The sequence below is a fragment of the Kogia breviceps genome, chromosome 9 (assembly GCF_026419965.1).
Source record: "Kogia breviceps isolate mKogBre1 chromosome 9, mKogBre1 haplotype 1, whole genome shotgun sequence".
Classification (NCBI taxonomy): domain Eukaryota; kingdom Metazoa; phylum Chordata; class Mammalia; order Artiodactyla; family Physeteridae; genus Kogia; species Kogia breviceps.
This window is the reverse complement of record NC_081318.1, coordinates 112,185,188-112,205,189: the sequence shown is the minus strand read 5'-3', so window position 1 is coordinate 112,205,189 and position 20,002 is coordinate 112,185,188. Positions and strand designations below refer to the sequence as shown.

The window sequence follows — 20,002 nt, the reverse complement described above, 5'->3', positions numbered from 1 at the left end:
AGGTCCAATTTTCTAAGACTGAACCAGGAAGAATTAGAAAATATAAACAGATCTATCACAAGTAATGAAATTAAAACTGTAATTAAAAATCTGCCAACACGCAGTGGTTGAGAGTCCGCCTGCCGATGCAGGAGACACGGGTTCGTGCCCTGGTCCGGGAGGATCCCACGTGCCGCGGAGCAACTAAGCCCGTGAGCCATGGCCGCTGGGCCTGCGTGTCCGGAGCCTGTGCTCTGCAACGGGAGAGGCCACAACAGTGAGAGGCCCGCATACCGCAAAAAAAAAAAAAAAAAAAAAAAAAAAAAAAAAAATCTGCCAACAAACAAAAGTCCAGGACCAGATGGCTTCACAGGTGAAATCTATCAAATATTTAAAGAGGAGCTAAAACCTATCCTTCTCAAACTCATTCAAAAAATTGCAGAGGGAGGAACACACCCAAATTCATTCCACGAAGCCACAATCACCCTGATACCAAAACCAGGAAAAGATATCACAGAAAAAGAAAATTATAGACCAATATCACTGATGAACATAGATGCAAAAACACTGAACAAAATATCAGCAAACAGAATCCAACAATGTATTAAAAGGATCACACACCATGATCAAGTGGGATTTATCGCAGAGATGCAAGCATTCTTCAATATATGCAAATCAATCAGTGTGATACACCATATTAACAAAGTAAGGAATAAAAACCATATGATCATCTCAATAGATGCAGAAAAAGCTTTTGACAAAATTCAACACTCATTTATGATAAAAACTCTCCAGAAAATGGGCATAGAGGGAACATACCTCAACATAATAAAGGCCATATATGACATACCCACATCAAACATCATACTCATGGTGAAAAGTTGAAAGTATTTCCACTAAGATCAGGAACAAGACAAGGATGTCCACTCTAACCACTCTTATTCAACATAGTTTTGGAAGTCCTAGCCATAGCTATCAGAGAAGAAAAAGAAATAGAAGGCATACAAATTGGAAAAGAAGAAGCAAAACTGTCACTGTTTGCAGGTGACATGATACTATACATAGAGAATCCTAAAGATGCCACCAGAAAACACCTAGAAGTAACCAATGAATTTGGTAAGGTTGCAGGATACAAAATTAATGCACAGAAATCTCTGGCATTCCTATAACAACTAACAATGATAAATCTGAAAGAGAAATTAAGGACACAATCCCATTTACCACTGCAACAAAAAGAATAAAATACCCAGGAATAAACCTACTTAAGGAGGCGAAAGACTTGTACTCAGAAAACTATAAAACATTGATGAAAGAAATCAAAGGTGACATAAACAGATGGAGAAATATACCATGTTCTTGGATTGGAAGAATCAGTTTTGTGAAAATGACTATACTACCCAAAGCAATCTACAGATTCAATGAAATCCCTATCAAAGTACCAGTGGCATTCTTCACAGAATTAGAACAAAAATTTTACAATTTGTATGGAAACACAATAGATCCCAAATAGCCAAAGCAATCTTGATAAAGAAAAATGGAGCTGGAGGAATCAGGCTCCCTGACTTCAAACTATAATACAAAGGTATAATAATCAAGACAGTATGGTACTGGCACAAAAACAGAACTATAGATCAATGGTACAGGTTAGAAAGCCCAGAGATAAACCCACACACATTTGGTCACCTAATTTACAACAAAGGACGCAAGAACATACAATGGAGAAAAGACAACCTCTTTAATAAGTGGTGCTGGGAAAACTGGACAGCTACATGTTAAAAAAAAGAAATTAGAACACTACCTAACACCATACACAAAAATAAATTCAAGGGCTTCCCTGGTGGAGCAGTGGTTGAGAGTCCGCCTGCTGATGCAGGGGACACGGGTTCATGCCCTGGTCTGGGAAGATCCCACATGCTGCAGAGCAGCCGGGCCCATGAGCCATGGCCGCTGAGCCTGCACGTCCGGAGCCTGTGCTCCACAATGGGAGAGGCCACAACAGTGAGAGGCCTGCGTACCAAAAAAAAAAAAAAAAAAAAATTCAAAATGGATTAAATACCTAAATGTAAGACCAGACTCTATAAAACTCTTAGAGGAAAACATAGGAAAAACACTCTGACATAAACCACAGCAAGACCTTTTTTGACCCACCTCCTAGAGTAATGGAAATAAAAACAAAAATAAACAAATGTGACCTAATTAAACTTAAAAGCTTTTGCACAGCAAAGAAAACCATAAACAAGATGAAAAGACTACCCTCAGAATGGGAGAAAATATCTTCAAATGAAAAAATGGACAGAGGATTAATCTCCAAAATATACAAACAGCTCAAGGAACTCAATATAAATAAAACAAACTATTCAATTTAAAAATGGGCAAGAGATCTAAACAGACATTTTACCAAAGAAGACATACAGATGGCCAAGAGGCACATGAAAAGCTGCTCAACATCACTAATTATTAGAGAAATGCAAGTCAAAAGTACAATGAGGTGAATGTAAATTGATACAGCCACTATGGAGCACATTATGGAGGTTCCTTTAAAAACTAAAAATAGAACTACCATATGACCCAGCTATCCCACTCCTGGGCATATACCCTGAGAAAACCAGAATTCAAAAAGACACATGTACCCCAATGTTCATTGAAGCTCTATTTACGATAGCCAGGACATGGAAGCAACCTAAGTGTGCATCAACAGATGAATGGATAAAGAAGATGCGGCACATATATACAATGGAATATTACTCAGCCATAAAAAGGAACGAAACTGAACTATTTGTAGTGAAGTGGATGGACCTAGAGTCTGTCATACAGAGTGAAGTAAGTCAGAGAGAGAAAAACAGATACCATATGCTAACACATATATATGGAATCTAAAAAAAAAAAAAAAATAGTACTGATGAACCTAGTGGCAGGGCAGGAATAAAGACGTAGACATAGAGAATGGACTTGAGGACACGGGTGCAGGGAGAGGCAGAAGCTGAGGTAAAGTGAGAGTGTCAGGGACATATAGACGCCACCAAACGTACAATAGCTAGTGGGAAGCGGCCGCATAGCACAGGGAGGTCAGCTCGGTGCTTTGCGTTGACCTAGTGGGGTGGGATAGGAAGGGTGGGAGGGAGACACAAGAGGGAGGGGATATGGGGACACGTGTATGCATATGGCTGATTCATTTTGTTGTGCAACTGAAACTAACACAGTACTGTGAAGCAATTATACTCCAATAAAGATCTATTAAAAATAAAGATTTTAGAGTTTTACAGAGAAATATACAATAAAATCAAGAGGTTAACGTCTCGTTAATATTTTCTCCCCCTTTCATTGATCCTGATTTCCTACTATTTATTTACTTTTACTGTTTCGATGATTTTACTTTTTCTTTTAAGCCAACTTATATCCTTCAGGAAGATACAGACATTCACTCACAGTTCTGTACAGCTGTGTAGCTCTAATGCATGGACTCATATATACACATATGTGATCTTCTCAATTCAGCCTTTAAAATGGGTTTTACATTTTCTTCAGGTCGCACTTTCACTGGCAATGATTTTATTTTATTTATTTATTTATTTTAACATCTTTATTGGAGTATAATTGCTTTGCAGTGGTGTGTTAGTTTCTGCTTTATAACAAAGTGAGTCAGTTATACATATACATGTATCCCCATATCTCTTCCCTCTTGCGTCTCCCTCCCACCCTCCCTATCCCACCCCTCTAGGTGGTCACAAAGCACCGAGCTGATCTCCCTGTGCTATGCGGCTGCTTCCCACTAGCTATCCACCCTGCATTTGGTAGTGTATATATGTCCATGCCACTCTCTCACTTCGTCACAGCTTAGCCTTCCCCCTCCCCATATCCTCAAGTCCATGCTCTAGTAGGTCTGTGTTTTATTCCCATCCTACCCCTAGTCTCTTGATGACATTTTTTTTTCTTAGATTCCATATATATGTGTTAGCATACGGTATTTGTTTTTCTCTTTCTGACTTACTTCACTCTCTATGACAGACTCCAGGTCCATCCACCTCACTACAAATAACTCAGTTTCATTTCGTTTTATGGCTGGGTAATATTCCATTGTATATATGTGCTACATCTTCTTTATCCATTCCTCTGTCGATGGACACTTAGGTTGCTTCCATGTCCTGGATACAGATAGCCAACAAACACATGAAAGAATGCTCAGCATCATTAATCATTAGAGAAATGCAAATCAAAACTACAATGAGATATCATCTCACACTGGTCAGAATGGCCATCATCAAAAAATCTACAAACAGTAAATGCTGGAGAGGGTGTGGAGAAAAGGGATGTTGGTGGGAATGTAAATGGATACAGCCACTGTGGAGAACAGTATGGAGGTTCCTTAAAAAACTACAAATAGAACTACCGTATGACTCAGCAATTCCACTACTGGGCATATACCCTGAGAAAACCACAATTCAAAAAGAGTCATGCACCAAAATGCTCATGGCAATGATTTTAGATACAGATTTAGACCGTGAGGTTTTAGATCCGGTTAAAGAAGCAGCTGGCAAAGCTAAAGCAGCTACGGCAGGAGATCCGAGCTCCCGGAGGGCAGGCACTGGAACTCACACATCCCCCCGCGTGGCTGCTTTCCTCCTGTGTCCCCATCTTGTGTGTCAGGGCCTGTCCACTGTCTCCCTCCTCCTCCCTGGACGGGGCATGTGCAAAGCCCATTGGAAGGCATGGCTCCAGGGAGGGGAATCCCCGACACCCCCTGCCCCCCACCCCCGACTCCTGTGTGAGTGCAGCCCCCCCTCAATGCCACCCTCTGCCTGAAGGCTTGGATCTCTCATCACCCCCCCAGTGTCCGCGCTCCTCTGAACCACACTCTGAGGAAAGGTTTGGATCACCACGGCAGCTCATTGCGGGTTTTCCTCTGGGCCCTGTCCATGTCTTGCAAGAAAACTCCCCTTCTCCAGGCAACAAAAAGTGCTTTTTGAAAAAAAATGCCCAGTGATCACTTATATGTGGAATCCAAATAAGGAGGGTACGAATGAACTTATTTACAAAACAGAAGTAGAGTCACAGAGGTAGAAAACAAACCTATGGTCACCAGGGGGGGAAGGGAGGGGGGGGTAAACTGAGAGATTGCGATTGACACATACACTACTATATATAGAATAGATAACTGATAAGGACCTACTGTAAATAAACTCTACTCACTACTCTGTGATGACCTGTACGAGAAAAGAATCTAAAAAAGAGGGGATATAGGTGTATGTATAACTGATTCAGTTTGCTGTACAGCAGAAACTAACACAACATTATAAATCAACTATCCTCCAATAAAAATTTAAAAATAAAAAAGAGTAAAGAAATTGTGACATATATATATACATTATATATATATATTCATATATATTTTTCAGCCTTAACAAAAAAAGAGGAAACCTTGTCATGGATAAACCCGAACATGGATAGACCTAGAGGGCATTACGCTACGTGAAATACGGTAGACAGAGCAAAACCAATACCGCAGGGTATCACATATATGTGGAATTTAAAAATTATATTAACAGCGATGGTTAGAGCTGAAAGGGTCATTACACACTTCTAAAGGAAGTTTCACTAAATATAGTCAGCATTAAGGAGATGTGTCGACAGAAGAACTGAAAATAAAACTCGAAACGAACAAACAGAAAATTGCCCAGTGAAATCCTTGTCAGCCAGGCACCCGTGAGTGTCATGGCTCGGGGAGGCCAGTGTGGCTTGGTGACCGGGACAGAAGAATGCGCGGTTCTCCGGGCCTCTGCTGGCAGCAGATCTGGGCCGAGGTAGGGGCAGGGGCAGCTGCCTTTGCTCCGAGAGCAGTGATGATACCTTTGCTTTCCTGCCTCAGACAAAGGTTGCCATGGCAAAGCCTCTAAGAGGCAGAAAGAAATGCGGTGAGCGCGGCCGCTGCGCTGTGAATGCTGCGAGCAGAAATGTCCTTTCATCTTCTGGGTTTTCAAGTGTCACCCCATACGCGGCGGGAAATGGGCTTTTCTTCCAAGAGAGCTTTCAAACCCAATTAAGAGACCATTTTCAGGGCCCCGTTTGTCCAGATCAAAGGATGATTTGCCGTTTGATGCAGGCGCCCAGCAGCTGTGATTATGCCTCTGAGGCACCGCCCCGCCCCCCCGCCCGCGCATCCCCCGCATCCGGGCCCCCAGTCTGTCCGCAGGCTCAGGCGCTCCAGGACCTCACAAATTACAGACAATCAGCCTTGTCGGTGGGAAGGGCGGGACTCCTGCCTCATACTGGGTGGGTGGGCTCCAAGGGGAACTGAATTGAATCCTGGGCTGAGTGATGTCAGAATTCTTCCTATAACCAAATGCCGGGGCTTCTGCTGTTTCTGGAAAATGGGATTGTCTTTCCAAGAAGAGATACGAGCCCACGGCAGCATGCCCACCTCTGCACCCTCACCCAAGCAAAGGGTCAAGGACAGGCTGGTGGAACACTCGTGGGTCCAGCTCACACGTGCACCAGCCTTGCCTCTAAATAGCTCCTGCCCTTGGGTCCCATGCGTGACGTTCCTGGGCCTCGGTTTCCTCATCTATGAAAAAGGTTGTTGACAGTCCAAGCAAGCCTGATAAATATTTGGAGGTTGAAAAATGAGCATATTAAACACAAGAAATAAAGCTAAAGCACAGCCTTGCTCAGAGTGGGTGTGCAATACAAAGTAGCTATGATTATAATACACACACCTCGACTGACGGGGTAGCTGTTAAGATTTTTGAGAAGCATCAAACTAGAGGAATCAGCTTGGGCTGCTGAAAAGAACTGAATGTGAAATTATTTTAGTTATAATCTCCAGTGACCCAGAAACACTTTTTATTTCTGTTCGGTTTTGATTTTTGGCGGAGCATGTGTGGTGAGCATGGACTCAACCAGGGCCGTCCCAGCAGAAAGCTGCGGATCTTCTTAGGAGATTATTAACCTTCATCCTAAAGGGTGTCCTTTGAAATATGATTTATAAGAGTGGAAGATGTGACACAATATATATACTGTATCTCCTATTTATATACATTGTGACACATCATAGAAAATCATGCAATGATAATATTCTCAAAGACTATTTAAACAATGGGAAATGCTCACAATAAAACAGCAAGTAAAACACCACACAGAAAATCTGTATGATGTGTTGCATTATCCCAGTTTTGTTTATATTATGTACACATATATGGACACACACACACACACACACAGGTATTCAAATAACACCGGAAGGAAGCTGTCCCTAAATGTTTCTGCATCTCTTCCATTTTGCTAATGGATGTCTAGCTTTCATAGGTAGAAAGGGGATGATACTTTTAAGCGGAAAAACGGAACCAAAATGGACATCGAAGGCAATCATTTGGCCGTGTGGAAAATGGAGACGATGATGTAGAAAAACCCATGAGAAAGTCCCCCAAAAATACATAAGAGAAAATGACAAAAGAAAGTTAGAAATTATGGAAGAGGTACCCAATCCGTGGAAAATGGAAGCTCCTGAAAAACCGAGTGAAGTGGCCCAGAGGCAGTGACTAAAATGTCCCCAGGTGAGAGAAGAGCTGAGTCTCGGATTAATAGGGCTTCCCAGATGCTGGGGGTGGGGGTCAAGATGAACCACACAAATGGAAAAAGTAGATCTCGGCAAAACGTGTGGAATTACAAAGAAAAAGTAAGTCTACCGCAAGGGTCCAGGTTGTCATGAACTATCAGATCACCCCCCCAGGCCCGGAACTGAGTCGAATAGAATTCAGCACCAAGGCCCCCATCTCAGCCCCTCTCTTGCTCTTACTATGGCCACTTGCTGTTCTGCCCTCAGCCGGGCTCTGCTCTCCATTGGCAGTGGAGCCCCAGAGCGTCAGGACCCACGTGCTGGGGACCGGAACCCCTCCCCACTGCAAGGTGAGACGCAGCTGACTGATGCGGGGTGGGGGCGGAGGGGTGGAAGGGGGCCATGTACAGCAGTCCCCTCCCTAAGGCTGGAAGCAGCTGAGAACTCAGATCTTTGTGTGTGGTTTTTTCCAAGGTTGCCCAGGCTGCATCACCTCTGACCAGCAGAAAACTGTCCGGGGTGGCTGAAATGTTTGCAGTTGTGAGAAGAATCATTGTTGCCGCTACGTCTAAGTCCCGTTCACAGCATCTCATGGAAACTTGGCTAATGCTTCATTTTCATCAGCCCCACTCAGAATCGCTGATGTAGGAGGGAAAGTGCTGCAACCGAAGAGGTGAGGTAGGAGGGGACAGAGTGAGTGGGGCTGATTCCTAAGAGGTGACACAGCAGTTATCCTCTTACCAGTCCTACTGATAAACGGATCGGGGACGCTCTCAAGCATAATCGTTAGTTACACAAGAGCATCTGTGACTGACCTTCCCAGCCCGACCTGGAGCCATGATGTGATTTATCTCCACGCGGGCAGAAACCACCGGGCCCCAGTCGATCTGCCAGAGGGAGAATTCTTCTCCGGCTTCAGCGGGGACCATGCAGCAGGCCCACTTGCCCTGGTTTTCCCAGAGAATCTGCCAATATCATCATCATAAACATCTTCACAACCATCCTAATCCTGGGAGCATTCCATAATCCCTACATGCCAGAATGATACACAGCCAACCTCATTCTCAAAGGCCTCCTCCTGACCATTGCTTTTATGAATCCAAGCACGCTAGCCAGGACTCCAGCTGAACTTACCTATATCATACCTCTTATGAGAAGCCTGTCTACCACTAACACCTGCCCTGTGACTCACAACCCTTCATCACCTCAGGCATCCCGCCATAAACAGAAGAACTCTGACAAAAGATTTACTGTGAGAGAGTCAATAGGCCGTGGGTCACAGAGAACTCAGCCGTGGGTCACAGCACAAGGCGTATTTATCAAAGTGCGTGTCAGCGTCTCTGCATCAGAATCACCTGACGTGCAGGTTAGGATGCTAATTCCTGGGCCCGCCTAAGACTTGTTGAATCTGAATCTGTGAGGGTAGAGGAAGACTCCCCTCCCCACCCCGACCCTGAGCCGTACTGGCTGTGTTTGGGAGAATAAGGGCCTCCCAAAGATGTCATGCTTTCATCCTGGAAGCTGTGACTCTCTACCTTACAAAGAAGAGGGACCTTGCCAACGTGATTAATTTAAGAACCTCGACAGGAGGGGAGGGGGATTATCTTGGATTACCTGCATGCACCTGATCTAATCTCATGCATCCCGAAACATGAAGAACCTTCCTCATCTGTGGTCAGAGAGAGGTGGCCACGAAAGAAGGGCCAGAGAGATGCAACACAGCCACCTCGAAGATGGAGGAGGTGCCATGGCCCAGGAATGCGGGAAACTTCTAGAAACTAGAAAAGGCAAGGACAGAAGCTGCAAGCTGTCCACTCTGATCGTAGCCCAGTAAGATCCACATCAGACTCCCGACCTACACAACTGTAAGATAATAGGTTTGTCAGAAAATAAACACGTGGGAGTTAAAAAACCCTGGTCGGTTGAGCAGCCTCGGGCCTGGAGGCTGGGGCTCACATCCTGTCCCACTGGGCCACTCCAGCAGGTGACCTCACGCTGAGGCATCGGGACCTCGGTTCTCATCGTCGAGTGGACAGAATCAATCAACCGCCGTGACAGGTTCTTAGAGAGAAGATGGCGTCTGAAAAAGGAAATTCCTTTTTCTCCCAAGTAAAGGTTGCTTTCCCTGGGAGGGCGGTGGGTTTAGGAGCATATCCCTCTTCCCTGCTGGAGAAGAAGAAAGCCAAGAAGTCCAAGTGTTCTTAGCGGCATTTGTGCCGCAGATGTTCCACTATGACTGTCTTTGTGCGTGTCCTGTCCCCTGATGGGCCCTCTGGCACGTAATCGCGCTCAAAGGTACACGTCAGGTGAAGAATGAAGTAAATCAGCGCATAGAAAAGGCAGCATCTTTAGGTGAACGGTGGGTTCCCATAGATGCAGCCGTTTCTAGTAGCCTCTGCAGCAGGTGGTCACAGCTGCCACTGAGGATGGCCCTGAGGGGTGGTCACACGGGTGTAGGCTCAGACCCGGGCTCTAGAACTTACCAGCTGGGAACCGATGGGCAAGTTCCCTGACTGCTCTGAGCCTTAGTTTCCTCACCTGTAAAATGGGAATCTTAAAATGGCCCCTAATCCTAGCGTTGTGAGAATTAAGTGAGTCCGGGCCCGGGAGGTGCTCCAGCACATTGGCGGGCAATGGGGAACCACGCAGATCTCCACTGTGGTTTTTACCGCTCTGCACCAGCCAAGCGATAGCCACTATTCTGTCCACCCTAAAGAGGGGCCTGGCTCGGGGATCCAGACCCAGATCCAGAGCTTTCCTAAGGCTCAGCGCTGCTTATTCTCCAGAAGAAACATGAGGACACAGGAAGCTTGAGGGCCTCTTGCCTACCTGCTGCTGTCCGCCTTCTGGGAGCCCGCGCACCCCAGAGGTGGGACCCCCGCCCTCTGTGCCTTACCTGGATCACCCCGCCCCCTTCTCCAGCTTCTCCAGCCAAGAACACCCCAGGCAGCTGCAGCATCTTCCCCAGCCAGTCCATCATCACCGTCTCCAGCTCTGTGCACGCCGGGCTGGCGGCCTGCGGGCGGGAGGTGAGGGTGAGCCGTAGGCTGGCTGCCCTCAGCTCCCCACCAGCTTGGGGTCCAGCGGAGTGACAAACAGGGAGGCTTCCTTACTCCCCTCCCTTTGATGGATCGGTTTAGCAAAAAGCTTTCAACATTTTCAAAAGGCCTATCCCTGGGTGGGAACCCCTTTGAAGGTGGGCTCTCCCATCACAGATTTCCCGGAGAAGCAGTGGCAGAGGCTGGACCCCTCCCCCCAGCAACCCCAAGGCATCACCGAGGGCCACTGCGGGGGACTTGGTGCTGAGAGCGGCACCCGTGACCTTCAGCTCCGCCCCCCGACCCCGGCACCTGGAGAAGCACGGAAGGAGCCACCATCCCCGGGGCCCAGGTCGGCGCTGGAAGTCCAAGGTCACTGCCTGCAGGGGTTTGCATGTCTCTACATGCCTCACCCGTAGGCACGGGTCCCTGGTGACGTCACCTCTGACTCTGACGTCACCCCACGCTTCTCCAACAGAAACCTCTAAGGGCTGTGGGGCCATAGCAAGGGCCCAGGTCTTGCTGAAAATCTTCCACCGAATGCCACCCAGACTGAAATCTCCCAATCCAAGATGCTGTTCAAATGCCCCCCAAAAGCGTCCAACATGCTCTTTGACGGTGACTCGAGGAGGACGGTTGGGCAGGAAGGCGCTGCCCATCGCGATGACCTGTTCCCCAGCCACTCTGGACGCACACGGGAGCTCATTCAGCCACCTGTTTACAGAAGGAGCCAGAAGGGCTCCCTGGTGGACCCTGGCCTGCTGCCACAGCGGGAGGAGTAAGATGCGCTGAGTAGAGGAGGTGCGGCCCCGGGAGCCCCCGCAGGCCTCGGATCCTGCCTTCCACGCTCTGGGGAGGGTTCTCCTAGCGCTCAGGAGGGGGCGGCTTGGCCCCAGACTCTGCCTGAGGGCGGACGGACCTCCCGTCCACGTGGGTCTCACTGCGGTGGTCCGAGAGCTCTCCAGCTCCCCACGCACTGCTGGTCAGCCCCACGCGGAGGGTCCCACTGCATCCTGGCCGAGCCCGGCTCCGGGCACGGGGACCTCCTCCCTCGCTGTCCAGAACCCGGGGCTCGGCCAGCACACCTTAGAGACAGCAAGGAAGCCCTCCAAGGCCCCAGACCGTCAGACTGTCCTCGGGAAGAACAGGCATAGCTGGAAAGATGCTATCGTCACCCTGGATGGCTCTGCAGGGGCGGGCTGAGTGGAATCTGCCGTGGTGTCTGATGTTAGGAACTCCTTTAGGGGAGGGTGCGCTCAGCCCAGACAAAGGAAGGTCCCCGAGGCCATGCAGGGCGGCCCCAGGCCGCTCTCCACTGAGAACTGCAGCAGGACCCAGGGGTGACCCTCCAACCCCGCTCCTTTGGGGCGCCGAGGCCCAGTCCCCCAGCAAAAGAGGAGCGGTGGGGGGCGGAGGTGGGGAGCTGGGCGCGAGGAGAAGGTGGCAGGGGCAGCGGGCAGCCCTGCTCGTGCGTTCGGGGACCCACATCTGCTGCAGGCCTCGGGCAGGAGTCATGAGTCCGCTCGGCTCCAAGGCACAAGGAAGCAGGCAGGCACTGAGCCCAAAAGGCCAAGAGCAGACCCCGGCCCGGGGAGCAGCCCCAGCGTGTGGGCAGCCCCGGGGTCCCGGCACAGCCAGCCAGCAGCCCTCCTTCCGAGCGCTCTGCATTTGGGAAGGCAGCACTCTTTCCCGTTATGCTGGGCTGGGGTCTCTCTCTCGGGACGGCAGGCGTGGCCCAGAACAGAGGCCATGGGACGAGGGCAGCGGTGTTTCTCAAACTGCAGATTGTACAGAGATCCCTGCTCTGCTTGGGAGACACGCTGGGGCTGCAGAAGCTCCAGGGCCGTGGCTGCGGTTTGAAGGCAAAGCCAGGTACCTCTAAACACGCCGCTGTGCAGAATCGGCTTTGGCACGTGGACCTCACTCCCCCTCTGTCTCCCCAGATGCCCTCATGAGGCCCCGCCTCCAGGCCTGAGTCCACCTCCCTCCCGCGGGGGCACTGCCACCTGCTCGCCGGCTGAGTCCCGGCTCCACGTCCCCGTGCAGGACCCCCAGGGCGCCCCTGACAACACTCACCCAGGAGAAGCCGATGCAGCCGATGGCCCCACACAGCATGTCCGCAAGCATGGCCGGGTACGAGCTGGCCGTGGGGAAGTAGGCGAAGAAGTACGGGCTGTGCCAGTGGGTCACCTGTACGGGACATGGCGGGGTCACTCGGGGCCAGGGAGGCCGGCCCCACAAGCAGGGGAACCAGGGCGCTGGGTTTGCCAAGGCCAACCAAGTCTCTCAGAACAACCTTGCTTTAAACCCTGGCCAGGAGCACATGCCAGCGGGGGGGGGGGGGACTGTGCCCCTGAGGCCCCATCTCTCCCTGTTATGAGATTGTTTTTCCTGAAAGTACTCCAAAAAAATAGGCTATATCAAAAAAAAAAAAAAAAAGAGGTCTGATTTTCGAGGTGTCTTTAGCCGCCTTACTGCTGCCCCCTCACCCTCCCGTACAATCCCTTCCTTGCTAACCGAGCAGAGCCTCCGGGTTCCACAGCCTCCCTGCGACCCCGTCACGGTCTGTAGTGTGTGTCCCCAAATCCCTGTGTTGAAGCCCTAACCCTGTGTGATGTGCCCGGGGCTGGGGCCTTTGGGAGGTGGTGGGTAGGATGAGATGGTGAGGGTGGGCGCCCCTAACCTCACCGCCACAGGGAGGAGAGGCCAGGATGAGAACCTCCCAGGAGGGGAATCTGCAGAAACCCTGACCTCGGACGCCCAGCCTCGGCCCCGTGAGAAGTGGACGCGCTATCCAAGACGCTAGCAGTGGTGTTTGCAGCCGCAGAACAGCCAGGACAGCCCGGGGCCTGACATTTAACCACACTCCCGGGAGGGAGTTGATGCTGCGCGGCTTCTCGTGTTTGCACAGACAACCTCTGGCAGGCGAGAAGCGGAATCCCGTGCTCCGCTCAAAGCACAAATGTCACGGGAACTCCAGGGAGGACGAGAGAGGGGAGACGCCCTGGGCTTGAGGGACCTATCAGGGAGCTGAGGCCGGAGGCCCAGTACCCCGTGGGCGGGGGCTCTGTGCCCTGAGCCCCGGGTCCTGAGATCCCAGGCCCCGGGGTCCTGACTGCAGATGAGAGGGTAAGGCTGTGGGTCTGGGAGCCCTCCTGCCACAGCAGTGAACGTGATCTCAGGCGAGTCCTGGGCAGGGAACATCTCACCGCGCAAACATGAAGCCGCCGGGGAGTTTCCTTTGAACTGGAGCTCTCTGCTCCCCTCCAAGTGACTCTCGGGGGGAAAAATGTCCCGTGTCCTCCCCACTCCTGTCTGCGGCCCCTGGCGCACCCCACACGGAGGCACGCTGACCTCAGAGGACGCGGCAGCACGCAGCCCATATTCTCAAAGAAAATAAAGGACACGTTTCTTCCACACGCGTGATCTCCCCTCTGCTGAGCACAGGATAGTAAGAGTGTGCTTTATTTGGAGCAATTAACTAACTTGAAACCAGCCTCCAGGGGGTCATTTCCTCAACAGTCACGTGACGACCCTCTCCCCTCCCAGGGTCTCGGGGTAGGGGTCTGACCTTGTAAGAGAGCAGGACCCCATGGGGCCTTCCGGGGACAGACCCCTCCTCCATGTCCTCTGCTGTGGCTCCTCTCTAAAGTACCCAGATAACAGTATCTGATGCACATATTTCCTGAGTTGTTTTACCAATGCTAAAACCCTCACCAGGTGGAAAAAATTAACTACCTGATGACCATGAGCACGTAGCCCCCAGACCTACTGGCGCCTGAGAATTGATGATGTTAACCCCTGTGACCCTGCCCCATTACCTCACCATCAAATGAATCAGAGAACTGTGCACTAGCTGATGACTTAACCCGGGACTCCCCTCCCTCACCTGGCCTTAAAAATGCTCTGCTGATGGGCTTCCCTGGTGGCGCAGTGGTTGCGAGTCCACCTGCCGATGCAGGGGAGGCGGGTTCGTGCCCCGGTTCGGGAAGATCCCACATGCCGCTGGGCCCGGGAGCCGTGGCCGCTGAGCCTGCGCGTCCGGAGCCTGTGCTCCGCAACGGGAGAAGCCGCAGCAGTGAGAGGCCCGCGTACCACAAAAAAAAAAAAAAAAAAAAAAAATGCTCTGTTGAAACCCATTGGGGAGCTCGGGGTTTTTGAGCATTAGCTGTCTACGACTCCTTGCTTGGCACCTGCAATGAACGCTGCACTTTTCTTCACCACAACCTGGTGTCAGTAGATCGGCTTTACTGCATGTGGGTGAGCGGACCCAAGTTGGTTCGGTGACAAACTGTGGGGCTGGGGGGAAAGCACAGTCACTGCCTTTGGAGCCCACACGATCTGGGTTGTAATCCTGGCTCCATCACTTACTAGCTGTGTGACCTTAGGCTGATCACCCAACCTCTCTGGGCTTCAGTTGCCCCAGTTATAAAATAGAAATAAAAAAGTTTCTATCCAAGGAAATGGTTGTGAGGATTAGGTGAAATAATTCATGTGAATTGCCTGACGCCCAGTAAGTATCAATATTAAATGAGCACCAGCCCTGCTGTTTTCCGATCTTGGATGCAGGCTTACCCCTGGCATTATGATCTTCTCGACGTCCTTAATGACGTCCTCAAACGTTTCTGGCTCCTGCGGGGCAGCGGTGGGGAGCAGGGGGCGCAGGTAGCCAGGCTCCACGTCGGGGTACACCTGGCGCCCCTCGATGCCCTCCAAGTACTCAGCCACGTAATCCACCATCTCCTTCCCCCTCCTGCGGAACTCATGCGCATTCATAGTGACCGGGTCTCCTCGGAGGCAAAACCTGCGCAAAGAGAGAAGAAACCAGTTTACAAACCTGATGAGGTTTCACTTGGAGCGGGGCAGTTCCAAGCAAGCTGACAGCAGCTGGGGCTGCCTGGGTGGAGACCCAAACACCCCGGCGTCCACCAGACCCCAAGTCAGCAGCACTTTCCTTCCTTCTCTGGATTTGGAGACTGCAGCAAAGTGCTTGTTACGCTACTCACCAGCTACTCGGCTGAAGACAGTGCCATGCCTCGTTGTTTTCTACGTGCAACTGTGAAATGGACCAGGGCACACGTTAATTTCTATGGTCCATCCCAACTTTAATAACAAGCCTTGGCCCAGGTCCTGCCTTGCTCTTCACCAGCTGTGGGACAGGGGCTCTCTGAGCCTCTCTCTTTATCTGAGAAAAGCATATGACAGTGCTGATCTCTCCGGAAGCTATGACAGCAGTCACGTGGCATGAGTACAGCCCTCAGACCAGAGCCCAGGCAGCATAACCCCCATCAGTGAGTCTTCTTCTGTTATCTTGACTCCATCACCAGATGGAACTGCACCCCTGCATACAACCTGCTTTTCAAAAATCATGCTTTCTTTCCTCATCACATAACAATGTACAGGTGATACTGGTCCTCTGTGGTAGTAACATTCCATAAAGTCTCCATGAATTAGCAAAACACTGGGCCTTTCCCGGGGAAATGCGAGGTTACATTCCTGTGCGTTTCTGGTCACTTTTTTTTTTCTTGCGGTACATGGGCTTCTCACTGTCGTGGCCTCTCCCGTTGCGGAGCACAGGCTCCGGACGCGCAGGCCCAGCGGCCACGGCTCACGGGCCCAGCCGCTCCGCGGCACGTGGGATCTTCCCGGACCGGGGCACGAACACGCGCCCCCTGCATCGGCAGGCGGACTCTCAACCACTGCGCCACCAGGGAAGCCCCTGGTCACGTTTTTGTCAATCAATCAATACACAATCTTTTTTATGTGTTTCTTGTTAAAGACACTTTATTTAATATGCACTGACTCATGAACTTCGGACTCCTGGCCAACAGCTCTCTGACTCATGAATGAAGCTTATCAGACACACGTGATTTCTTCCTAAGGCACATCACAGCCTTCTTGCATGTAGGACCCCTAGAAGGCACTTCAGCGCTATATTAGCACCATATTTGGGGGCCATTTTAAATAGTCAAATAGCCAAGAATAACACAAAAATGTGGCACTAAATAGACCCACTTGTTGAAACAACTAGGCAGAGCATTGCCTTGTTAGGTTCTGCTGGGAACAAGTGCACTTGGGCAACTCAGATGTTTCATCCGTGAGTGATCACGAAACCACCACGAGTACTGATGTGCGGATTACGAATGAATTGTAGCAGAGTGACACCTGAATACAGAAAATCTGTGAACAATAAGCACAGACTGTATTTTCAAAACAGGAAACTTGGACAACACACAGAAGAATATTCATCAAGAATCCCACCACTCAACATTCTGGCACACGCCCTTCCAGATTGTTTCTTACATTTATGAGTCAATTGTGTGCTAAGCCAGGAATGCATTTCTGAATTCCTCCCATAGTTCAAAACTTCATAAGTCAAGAGTAATTTTCCTATGGGAGAAAGTGCTGGGGGGTGATTCTACCTCCACTGTCATTAGCATAAACCTTGATCTTGATATCATGTTCCCAATACTTCTTCCATTGCTTCCCACTTTCTGTACTACTTCGTTTTGCTTTCTTTTCTTTTCTTGTTGCTTTGCTTTGCTTTGCTTTGCTTTTTGACAATTTTAATGTTAAACACACCAAGACAGGTTTTATTCAAGACTATTGCAATAGAGGAGGGAGACTGTCTCCCAATATCACAAGGGCCAGTGGGGATGTATAGCCGACAGGTAGGGTTAGGGAACAGATGGGACATTACTAAGTGCAGCTTGGCTGGGTGTCCAGGCGGAGGAAGATGAGCTGGACTGTATCCCAAGGGTAGAGGCTTCCTCGAGAAACTGACTTATTCTCTGTTACAGCTGGGCTCAACTCACTGAAGTCGGTACCTAGTCAGGAAGAGGGTTCATTGGAGCCTGACTGGGTTTGACCAAGGAGGGAGTCTTCATCAGAGGGAATCAGCTTGACAATTTGTTTCCTCTCTCAGAATTCTCTCCAATGTTCTTTGTTCAGATGTTCTCTTTGAACAGCATAGAAGTCATCCCATGGAAGGTTCCAGGTTTCTTCAAGCTCAGTGACTGGACCAAACCCCCATTTCCATATTATTGTTTGGGGGTAGTGAATGCACCAGTGACAGGGACTGGATACAATATAGGATACAATTCTAAATCATAGCAACAGCGAATGCTAAAATAACAGCATGAGAAAAACCAAAGTGAGTCTTTGAGTTTCCATTGCACCTTTGTGTTTCGTAAGCTGCAGGCCAAGGAAGCTTATCATTCAAAATATCATGCCCAGATTTTCCAAAGGCTCTTAGTGCAAAGCTATGAAGCTTTATACATATAGCTTCAGGTTTATAATTCCCTGGGTCTGCAAGCTTCAGGTTTATAATTCCCTGGGTCTGCAGGCTTCTAAATTAGTTTTTCATTTGGAATGACTCTGATTATGTCAAATGTCGCACATAGAGTGAAACTGGGTCTTACCTCAAATTGAAGTATTTTTAGTTGACTTGATTCAAGTTCAACCAAAACTGCATCAAATGGCAGATCGTTTTGCTAGCTTGTTTTTTTCACAAAGCAATCACGAGAACATTTCCCACGTTGATAGATACTTTTCTCTTGCGTGATTTTTCCCGATTGCGTGGTGTGTCACAGGGCGAATGTGCTATATTCAGGATGTGCATCACTACTGTTGACCATGTACATCATTCTCGGTTCTCACCTATGTTAGTGGGAAGAGTTGGTGTAGCCCAATGGCCAACACTTCATGATCAAGAACTGAAAGACTCTGCACAGCCTGACATGGATGCCACTGCAGTAAAAACCTCATTTTCCTCAACTGAAAACAAACACCGTAATAAAGTTCTACCTCAAATAATGTTTTGTGTGATAATTAGGTAAGTACGTGGGAACAGCTAAGGAGTAGAGGCACAAAATAAGCGTTCAACACGATAGTTGTTAGATTTTCTATAAAGCACTGAAATATACAACCTCATACTTTTATTTCTGCACACTTTATTTTGTGTTAAAATTTTCTTTAAAAAGCATTTATCTTATAATTTCTTTAGAACAAATTATTATAGAGACATGTATTTTAGCGGGTTAAGATTATATGGCCAAACTTGTCCCCAGAACATATTTTTACCAAATTACCCTTCCACAGAGAGTGTGAGAGAACCCTAGTTTTATACTAGGGTTTGAGATACATTTTAAGATGTGCCAGTCTGGCAGGCATTCATGAATTCATTTTGCTTTGATTAATGAAGTCAAATAGTTTTCTCACACTTCTCTGTATTTCTTTTTTCATGAATTGCTTGTTAATTGCCTTCTTTTCTGCTAGGGTGTTAGATGTTTTCTTATTTAACTGCAAGAGCTCTAATATCATAAATACTTGCACCCTAAGTGTGTGATATATTTTGCAGACATTTTCCTCATTGTTATTTGACCTAGTTTTGCTTTTAATTTTATTCCGACCTATAAGAATTTTAATTTTTATGCAGTCACATCTCAGGATCTGTTTCTTTGTTCCTTGTGTATGACTATTTAAAATGCCTTTTAGAGTAAATATTTGCGCGACCTCTGTCTGCCCTATTAAAGGGCAGCACCTGCACTGCACAAGCTGAAGCCTCAGGGGAGGAGCTGTGCAAAAATTAAGCAAGTTGCTTGGGTTCCTTGAGTATCAGCTGCTTCCTTCTAATGAGAATGCAAGAGTACGATGGCCAAAACGGGATGCCTCGTGAAAAAAATAAACTGACAGACACACCAACTTGCCCCCCCCCCAAAGAAACACTACCAAATTGTAAGATAAGACCTAATTATTATTTTCGAATATTCTGTCACTTATTTGTCAATTCTTTCCCACAGAGACCTTTCCAGAAGGCTTTTGGTGCAAAGCCACGGAGAATCTTGTGTTCATTTTGGAGCTGTTTGATATTTCATGCCTCCAAGCTGGGCAAATATTGGCTGAAAGATGTAGATGATGATAAAGGTTATGACTGATGTCTTTCCAGGCCTTGAAACGGCGCCTGTTGATATAATCTGATCGTAGCCCCCGCCAGCAGCTGCAGCCCCTGTGGGACACGCAAGTGCCTGGTGAACCCCACCTGCTCGGGGAGGTATGAACCCCACTGCAGGCCCTTGGACCTCCTGGCTGACCTGGGGGGGGGTCATTCATTTTTGAACTTTATCATTCCACCGACATCCTTTGCTAACTGTTGGCTTCTCCAAGCAGAGTCCTCGACTCTTTATTTTGCTTTCTCAGGACCAATCAGACCCTGGGCCCCAGTTAGCACCATGAATGTTTGCTGAATGGGGAATGAATAAATGAATGAGCTCATGAACCAGCGAACGAGCAGAAAATCTTTTTGCCCTCGGAACATTTTGCTTCTGACATAGGGCATATTAGATCCTACTCTCTACCTTTAAGGCAACAGCCCATCACATACCCGCCACAAAAAGGCCACAGGGGACGACCGCGGCTCAGAAACGACGGGCCCCTT

General features: G+C 48.8%; 1 protein-coding gene across 4 annotated transcripts in view; it reads right to left on the bottom strand.

Moving 5' to 3' along the window:
• The window catches only part of DDC (dopa decarboxylase), a 91,158-nt gene that overhangs the window by 52,419 nt on the left and 18,737 nt on the right, over positions 1–20,002 (bottom strand). For 3 of the 4 annotated variants that reach the window (XR_010842350.1, XM_067042958.1, XM_067042959.1), the window contains exons 2-4: positions 15,142–15,370; positions 12,643–12,756; positions 10,425–10,544 (exon numbers count right to left, since the gene is read on the bottom strand). Coding sequence is in view for 3 of the 4 variants with exons in the window: in XM_067042958.1 (XP_066899059.1) it covers positions 10,425–10,544; positions 12,643–12,756; positions 15,142–15,370 (463 nt within the window). In the remaining variant the exon portion in view is untranslated. Of the gene's footprint in view, positions 1–10,424; positions 10,545–12,642; positions 12,757–15,141; positions 15,371–15,572; positions 15,607–20,002 lie in introns of those variants that run through there. The other variant, XM_059074704.2, reaches the window with a different exon arrangement.